At 43.2% G+C, this 9,521-nt stretch overlaps 1 protein-coding gene across 3 annotated transcripts in view; it reads right to left on the reverse strand.

The window, feature by feature from the left end:
- LMTK2 (lemur tyrosine kinase 2) overlaps nt 1-9,300 on the reverse strand; it is an 86,399-nt gene extending 77,099 nt beyond the window's left edge. For 2 of the 3 annotated variants that reach the window (XR_006816603.1, XM_045992607.1), the window contains exon 1: nt 8,937-9,300. Coding sequence is in view for 2 of the 3 variants with exons in the window: in XM_045992607.1 (XP_045848563.1) it covers nt 8,937-9,024 (88 nt within the window). In the remaining variant the exon portion in view is untranslated. The remainder of the gene's footprint in view (nt 1-8,936) is intronic. The other variant, XM_045992608.1, reaches the window with a different exon arrangement.
- Nucleotides 9,301-9,521: the final 221 nt, after the last annotated feature.

The raw sequence follows: 9,521 nt of genomic DNA on the forward strand, positions 1-9,521 counted from the left end.
AACAACCCTGAAAGTTACTGAACAGGTCACAAATCCAGGGCTCTCACACTCTTATGCACACATCTCACCTGGGGAATCAGGAATGTCCCTGAGTTACGCCTGCTCTAGCTTAATTTCCCTGCTGAGCTGAGCTCCAGCAGGCAAAACCCTGGTCAGTCCAGGGCTGAGACCACAAGGCTCTCAGCTCACAGCTCTGGCATTTGACCGTCAGGCTACCAGCTCGCAGTTTCTACCGATTATTTATACAGGATATTTATAAGACATAAAGAGGTCATTATTCATACTGACTTCCAGAGAAGGGGATGAAATTTTTAAAAAAGGGGGGGGGGCATTTAGAGCTGTAACTGTTCTGCCCTGCAGTGTTTAAATTCCTTTGCAGTTATCGCATACCTACTTTTCACAGGAAGATTCCTCAGAATGATATTCACATACCATGGTCAGGAGCAGAGTCTCTCCAGAACTTAGATGTTGACATTAATTTTTAAAATCTAAATTGTTCTTCCTCCTTTGAGTCTCACTAGTTACCCAAGCCAATGGATTTCCATCAAATAACTGATTTTATCTTATCTCTAGTACAAGATGAAATATTTATGTTGTGAGGGCAGAGAAATCACCACAAAAAGTACTACAAATGCAGATTTCCAGGCCAACCTCCAGAATTCCGATACCGTTGATTTGTTTGCCGTTCAAAAATCTGCATTTCTACAAATGCCTTGGTGATTCTCATGCAAGTCCCGTTTTATAAAAAATATCTTCACTTTTTCCTGAAACACTTGCAGCTCATCGGTATCATGGCATTTACATCAAAGCAAGGGGGAGGCCGAGCTAGTAGGAAGCATACAGGTGAACAAGATTCACCACAAATAAAAACTGTTGATGCTGGGTTATAGGTACCTGAAGATCCACTATATTATTTATCTACTTTTTTTTTTAAAGATTTTATTTATTTATTTGACAGAGAGAGAGATCATAGGTAGGCAGGGAGGCAGAGAGAGAGAGGAGGAAGCAGGCTCTCCGAGGAGCAGAGAGCCAGACGTGGGGCTTGATCCCAGGACCCCGGGATCATGACCTGAGCCGAAGGCAGAGGCTTTAACCCACCGAGCCACCCAGGCGCCCCTATTTACTCTACTTTTGAGTATGTTTGAAATTATCCAGAACAAAAAGTGAAAAGAAATGAAAAACTCTGCAAACAGATCAAAACAAGTCTGCAGCTCCTTGTAAACTTTTACCAACTAAAAAGTTACCAATTAAAGGAGTTACTTACAATCCTTTCCAACAATTGCCAAAGCTGACAGACCCGTGCTAAAATAATTGGCTCCAATTAAATTCTTAAGAGATTAGGCTGCTTTTTGAGACAGTAAATCACATCTATCTTTCAAATATCTATTGCTCTGAAAATAAAAATAACATCCTGCCAATATCATCGTATCACAAACATGGGATGTAGAGCGCTCAAGGTAATGCTGACAGTGGGTTAATCGGTGGTCAAGGGACAGGAAGAACCCATGGGCAGGGCCCTTCCGAGTCATTTGTTCCTAAGAGGTCCTTCGTCCTTCCAAATTCTCTTTCTCTCTTCTTCCCAACACGTAGGATTAGCTATAGGAAGGAGAGGATCAAAACCCCATTACACATGCCCCAGCAGCAACGAGCAAATCCAGGACCCAGATCTTGTTTCTAATATCATTCTCCAAAAAAAGATACCAGCCTGAAGATATGGCTAATGCTAGGGCTGGGCAGGGAGATATGTAAGATGAGCCTACAGCTTCTTCAGTGCCAGAAAGAAACTGCTTTAAAAAATTTTAAAAAAAGTGGAGGTGGTGATACCAGAGCCAACTGAAGGAGCTCCCAATGGCCAGAGCTGGCACAATTGAAGCAGCAAAATAAATATCCTGGTATTGGATTATAACCCCAAATGTAAAATCGATATCAACTCTGATATAAATAATTGAGTAAGAAAATTAATAGGGAAGAAAGTTGAATCTCCCATACTGGAGAATTCCAAATCATGTGTGTAGGTACTTGTCCAGGAGGTGGAGCCTAACTCGCCGCTCCTCAAATGTGGGCTGTACATGTATGCACCATGGAGAAGGGAAGGAAAAGAAACTTCGCCACGGAGAAAGCAGACAAATGGGTGATCACAGTCAGGGGATCACATGACCAGTCTGTTGAAAGCATGTACTCTTGACACGATGTGATTAGAATGGCACTTTATCTCTGTGGTCTTCCTCCCAAAAACATATGACCCCAGCCTAATAATGAGAAAAACATCAAACTCCTCAAGAACAGTCAAGATCATAAAAAAAAAAGGAACACGGCAAAGGAGCCGAAGGAGACGTTGACACCTAGATGTAATGTGGTATCCTGGGACAGAAAAAGGACACTAGGGAAACACTGAAGAAATACGAAGTATGGACTTCAGTTATAAGCACATATTTGGGGGCGCCTGGGTGGCTCAGGGGGTTAAGCCTATGCCTTCGAGTAAGGTCATGATCTCAGGGTCCTGGGATCGAGCCCCGCATCAGGCTCTCTGCTTAGCAGTGATCCTGCTTTCCCCCCTGCCTACTTGTGATCTCTCTCTCTCTCTCTCTCTGTCAAATAAATCAATAAATAAAATCTTTTTTTTTTTAAAAAATCACATATTCGTATTGGCTCCTTATCATACAAATGTAAGACGTTAAGAGGGAAAACTAGGCAAAGGATCTGCAGGAACTCTTTGTACTGTCTTTGCAACTTTTCTCTAAATCTAAAATTGTTCTGAAAGAGGTTTATTATTTAAAAATAAGACAACTATAAATGGCCTCATTCCAGGCAGTGGGCTGTGGACGGATGAAAAGCAGTCTGCAGGAGAATGAGAGGCTGGAAGTGCACATCCTCTCCTTTTGGCCCACTCACTCTCCAGAGGACTGGTCTGTGAGCTTCGGTCTCCGGCCCCATCCTCACCCACAAACTGCTGAGCATCCACACCCCGTGAGATACCATGCAAACACCAGAAACACTGAGGAGACAGGACACAGTCCCTGCAGTCCGGGTCAAGAGACAAGGCTTAAAGAAATGAGTGGCATTTGCTAAATGCAATGGTAGACTGGTAGAGCCGATCCAAACTTTTTTTTGATCAAAGCCCATCAGTAAATTTTCTTCACATTCCTTTCATTTCACGCATACTGATTTACAGAGCATTAAAAATATGTTAGTGTACCAATATATTCTGTACCTTAAGAAGTCACATAAGTCAAAATTTTTAAAGAATGAAATGAAAGTAAATAAAAACGGAAGCTCCAATGTTTTCATCCCGCACCCAACAGAACATCTCGTTCCACCAGTGAACACTCTGGTAGGAGTTCATTGCGGGAGGCAATCTCTAGGATCTGGGCAAGAAGAAAGGTCTTGGTAGGGAGACTGGGGCAGCAAAGGGCTGAAAAGACAAGACCAGAAAGAAAAAGACAACAGCAGAGAGGTGCTGGAAGAGCCAAACAACAGAGAGAATGTAAGAAGAGCTGGGAATAATTTACGAATGAAAAGCAGATTAACTTAACTTTGCTCTTGAAGTGCCACGGAAGGTGGACAGTGGAAGCAGGGACCACAGATGCCCTATGGCGGAAATCTGGTTGCATTGATTTTTCCTGACCAAGGCTTCCCAAACTGGGGTCCGATGCCAGAGGCCAGGGGCTACCCTAGCCACGGCACATGGTTCTTGGTGCACCTATCTGACTCGATGGCAGTTTAGGCCTTTTAAAAAGACACATGTTATACAGTAAAATGCAACATCTGCCAAACCGTTCAAAATAAAAGCTGTGCCACCACTATCTCTGCAAGAAGCCCCAGGAGGGCAGAACAGTACAGGGGCTGAGCACTGGCTTAGACCAACATGGGCCACAGAGAATGAGAGGTACTCCCCATGCTGTGGTTTGGGGCACCTGAGGCATCTGGTGTCAACAATCCTTATTTTTCCCATTTAACTCACAATCAAGTTAAATGAAATTTGGAATCTCTGCATTGTGCTAACCTTTGAGGGGAGAAAAATACCCTTTTTTAAACACTGAGGTTATTTTTCTGATATGCCTGTTCTTTGTGGCAAATAACTGTAATGCCAAGGCATGGTTCCAAATTAGTCACTTGCTAACAATTTAAAAATACTTCACTCCAATATTTTGCTCTGACACACCGATTTTACCGTATTTCCTCCATTTTCTCTTACGCGGTCTTCACCTGATGATTTACAGAAAAGTTGAGAACAGAAACTAAAAACAACCCTAGATAGGAGTGTTTTAGACCAGGATCATTTGTACAACTTCTCCTCTTTCTAATATTCCTTTCCGCGTGCCTGAGTAATAAATAAACCTCTTAAAGAAAGCCTGGCTGGATTAGACGGGGGAGCATTGTGGCTCCTGATATTGGAATCAACTCATGTTGGTATCAACTCAACTCATCAACTCAACACAGTATCAACTCATGCTGAGTGTGGTGATTACTTAAATAAGCTTTAAAAAGATACTAAAATAAGATAAATAGACCTTTTAAGAAAAGTAAGACACGGAAGACTACAAAAATACATGACTTTTTAAAAGAGAGGGAGGAAGAAACTCAGTCACAGTCATCTCTCCAAATGACACCTTCTAAGGGCCCAGCTTAGCAAGCTGTTTTCAGGGATTCATTCAAATATACATTTTGTTTGGGATCAGCTAGATCTGCATTGCTCATGGTTCTTTTAGGTACATTAAAACCAGAAACTGTTCACATGCAAGAGCTTTAATAATCTTGACATTTGAAAACAGGTTTATTACATAAAAGTAGACTAATCCAGATCCTAAAAATTTCTAGCACAATTCCCCAACATTATGAGTTTCAAGAAATAACAATATCAGCCTATGTATTATCCTTAAATAAGCCAGATTTCTCTGTGAAAGAACGCTTCTTTACCCATCATATAAGTTATTTTAAGTAACAAAGGTTTTTAAATCCAGTAAACTCAAGGCATGCCATGATAAGCAGCTATCACTTTGAGGTCATTCTCTGAACCATAATACCACTCACCATTGGTCAATTCCACGGTAACCCCTCAATTTTACAAGGAAATCTGAAGCAATGAAGAAGCCTAATGTAGCAGGCACACCACCATGACGTGACCTCCCACAACTCTTAGGGTAAATATCATTATCCGTTTTCTGAGTTGAGTTCTGAAAAGCTTGGAAGGTCAAGGAACTGGCCCAAGGTCTCAACACTATTTTAGTGGCAAGGGAAGGCCTCCCATCCAGATCAACTCCAAAGTCCAAGCTCTGTCCTTCCACAACATCCGCTCTTCCTGTGCTTGGTTCATGACTTTCACTCTTAACAGGACTCAAAGGTTGGCTTAATATGTCCACCTACAAGGACTCTTTTGAAGACTCATTTGTTGCAGAACCCCTTAGGTACATTTCATTTGCATTACAAAGTCTTTTTTGTTAAGTGTTACAGCTGCTGTCTAAGTGACATAGCAGGCCTGAGGACTCCCTAAATTTCAAAAGAATTGCAGGAACAGTCAACACGTTGATATCAGCAAAACTGTAGGGATTTGATAACTTCAATGCTGATCAGCTACAAAACTGTTGTACAGACTTCCTAACTACTGTGCAAATGAGCATATTTAGTTAACCCCAAAATACCACGAACAGAGAGCAACTACAACACTCCCAACCGAAATCAAATCTCAAGACCTACAGCCATAAATCCTGAAAATATCTGCATTGAAAGCCTGTTGAAAATCATTTTTATTTCTCAGAAGCTATTGAAATAAACACAAAAATTCACACTTTTAGAAAGTACTTCCTTTACTGCAGAATCTTTTTCAAGATCCAAGTCTGTTTGTTTAATCTAAAATGAGAGCCCCGGTTTCACAAGCCGCTGTTTAATAAGTAGCCGAGTCCCACCGGCTTCACACACTTCCGTGAGCTCCTTTATCTGGAACTGCTAAAAGCTTCCTCTGTACTCGGTGACCTAATATGCCACAGAACAATAGAAGTGGGTTTCCTTGTCTAACCACTATCCTAATATTAATAACAAACTGTGGACTTAGAGGAATGCCTTCACAAATACAAACAGATCTTTACGATGTGAATCCCGAGAATCTTACAAAAGGTATATAAATATTTCCTAGAAGAATGATCTGATAACTATGACCAGAAGAAAAGAATTTCTCAACTTTAACCTTAGTTCGGTAATTTCACTATGTGTGAAAACAGGAGACTCTCTCCCTTTATGGAAGCTTCCTAGTGAGGACAAGGGGATCTCCATCTGCTTAACAAGGGTCCTTGCAGAAATCGACATTCTCAGGAAGAGGCCCCCAAAGAGGGCGTAAGCAACTCCCAGAAAGAAAGAGAGGCCCAAAATAAAGTTCAAGCAAGAAATGTGTTCCTTGTACACCTAAAACTAATATAACACTATATGTTACCTAAATGGAATTAAAATAAAAACTTAAAAACAAGCAAATGAACTGCCTTTTTGCCTGATGGGCAAAGGCAATCCACATAACTTACAAAGCTTAATTATGACTGAATGGGTAAGTACCCTTTTCAACTTCCAAACCTAGAAATGAATTTGGCTTAATTTTAGTTAACTGACTCATTTCTTTCTGCATGCAAAGGTTAAATTCAAGCATTTTTCCCAACCCATTTTTGATAAGCCATGCTTCCTTCAAGGCATTATTAACCAGTTTGAAATTTAAGGAGAAAGAATAATGCCAAGGAGACAAAAGACACTATGCAATGGCTCTATCCTTAATATGAAAATGGCCAGTCCCCCCAGATAATCAAAGGCTTGAGAGTTACTATGTTTTTAACAGTTAACTGCTCTTTTATCTAGCATATATGTTCAAGAGGGGTTCGTCTTTCTTAACCAGTGAGATCACTTCCCAGGATTAGCTCAAAGATTTCTTTATTCTTCTTGGCCTAATACATCTTCATCAAGAATCCATCTCTGTTACCAGGATTAATAATCTCTTTTGGATAGAAATACAAACCCCCAAATCTATGTATGATTATGCATCTTTTCCACAGAATTTAACCTTAGGAAACTGTAATTCATATGCCATATGTCTAATCATACACCTTCTGCAGTCAAATGCTCTACCCCTGAGCTATACCCCCTAATCATACACCTTCTGATCAACAGAATATAAAGGGAAAATCTGCAAAAGCTGCTACAAGTCAGCAAATATTTATGCTTTGTTTATGTCAAAATCTGGTATTTCTACTTATGGATTAATTTTCCGGATTGTTTTGTTTTACAACGCTCCCCAAAACCTCAGATTTTATGATTCACACCTCCACAGAAGAATGGAAGAATGGAATAAAAATCATGTAAAGAGGGATATAGGCAGACACTCACATAGAACCTGTCTTTCAAAAAATATAAAAATTTAAGTGCCAAGTCATCTGGAAATTTCTTGAATCCCTCTCACAAAATCCTCTCTGTCCACTATCCTACTCTAGTGCTAATTTTCAATTTCACCATCGGTTTCTTTCAATATCAATATCAACATCTTTCTATTTGGCATTTTATAACTTCCCAGGGATTTTCTGTGACTCTTACCTGAACAACATGCACTTCGAATAAGATTTATTTTTCTTTTCTATCAGATCAGAAAACAGAATTCACCTAACAAATACCCGATCTAAGGCAGTGGCAAAAATTTAGCGATACGTTACATGGTATAAGGATAACAGTTAATATTCAACTAAAGGACACTCAATGACATAACCGGGTGTAGCTCTGGAAACAATTATACATAACTTTCATCGTAGATATGTTTGTCTTTATTTGGGAAGGTAACTTCCACATTGTGTACCCAGTGAACATCATTTAAAAATAACTCAACCTCAGGAGTATGCCTAAACATTTACAAGGCTTGAAGTGGGAAAGTGGAAATATCACCCAACTAGGGGAATTCAAGACCTGGGTATTAGCTGTGGATCGGCCGACAATTTAGCTGTGTCACCTTGGCTAGGTCATTTGACCCCCAGGGCCTCAGGATCTGCAACTGCAAAACAAAGATATCCAACTCAATTTTCTTTAAGGTCTCTTCCGATACTAAAATTTCATGAATCTACGAAGTTTCAGTCTCTTCTTAAAGATTAAACACTAGATCTTACCCCATATTTTTTTTTCCTTTAAAAAAAAAACAAAACCAACTTGGGACGCTTTCCTGGGGTAAAGTTTTATCTGGGAGAATAAACCACAACTGAAAACGATGTTGAGAAAATGGGGAGAAAGAAAGAAAATCACACCCTGACGTAGCTAAAATAGAAACTTCAATCACCCTTGGGTCATTCTGTCAATAGTTATTCAAAGGCTGCTACTCTAATCACTGGCTTCCTAAAATAGAAATATTTACAGAGTTGTTTCCTTCTCATCCCCAGAAATTCAATCCGAATAAAAAGCACAGCGTCTAAAATCAATTTACAACTTCAGAACAAGTTGCAGGGAGCGAAGGAAACTCCGCACATCTCACCAAGTCATTTGCATTTAAGTAGGATTAGGGCTAAGAAACGGTTCTTATTATAAGATGTGAGAAACGCACAGGAGGCAGGTGACATCTGAAAGGGAAGCAGAACTGCCAGAAAGGGATGTAGGCTGAGGACCTTCGGGCAACAGGTTCAGAGCTGGTACCGCAGCCTACCCCGGGAGGGGTCGATTGGCAGCCCGCTCGCCGCCCTCCCCAGCCCCAACCGCATCTCCTCGCCCCCGCTTCGGCCCTGGAGAGGCTGCCCGCTCCCCCACCCCACGCCCCTGCGGCAGAAACCTCCCTAATCGCGCGCTTCCCCGGGCCTCCCGCCCCGGCAGTCTCTCCGATACCTCGGCGCCGACGCCGGACCGGGCCCGCAGCCTCCTCCACGGCCACCCCCGTCGCAGTGGCCCCGCAGCCTGGGTTCCCGCAGCCCCGTCCCCGCAGCTGGCCCGCTCACCTGCACCTGTTTGCGGAAGTGGCGCGGCTCCGGCACTGCCGGCGGCCAGGAGCAAGAGCAGCGGCAGCAACGCCGGCGGCCCCGGCATCTCGCCCACGGCGCGGCCCCGGGGCCGGCTCTCGGGTCGCCTTCCGTCGGTCTCTCCGTCAGTCGGTCCTGCCTGCCTCAGCGGCACCCGCGCCGGCTGCCCCTGAGCGCACGTCGCTTCGGCCAAACCTCAACCTGACTCCTGGTCCGCACCCGCCGCCCGGGCCACAGAAACACCATCCTTCCCGCCCGCCCGCCTGTGCCGCCGCCGCCGCCACCTCTCAAAAGCAGCAACGGCAGCAGCCCTGCGGAGCCGCGGGCCAAGGTAGCCGCGCTCCCGCCGCCATGATGGGCTGCGTCATGTGACGTAGGGCGGGGGCGGGACGCCGTGACGAACGGCCCATCCAGCCAATGGTCAGTACCACACCGGCCCGAGAGGCCCCGCCCATCAGCCTGAAAAAGGAAGGGTGGCCGCCGGTGCGCCCCCTGCAGACGGAGGAGTGCGTGGGCAGCAGGTAATGCCGACAATTATTTTAAATTTTTTAAATACAGGGAAGT

The sequence above is a fragment of the Meles meles genome, chromosome 21 (assembly GCF_922984935.1).
Source record: "Meles meles chromosome 21, mMelMel3.1 paternal haplotype, whole genome shotgun sequence".
Lineage (NCBI taxonomy): Eukaryota > Metazoa > Chordata > Mammalia > Carnivora > Mustelidae > Meles > Meles meles.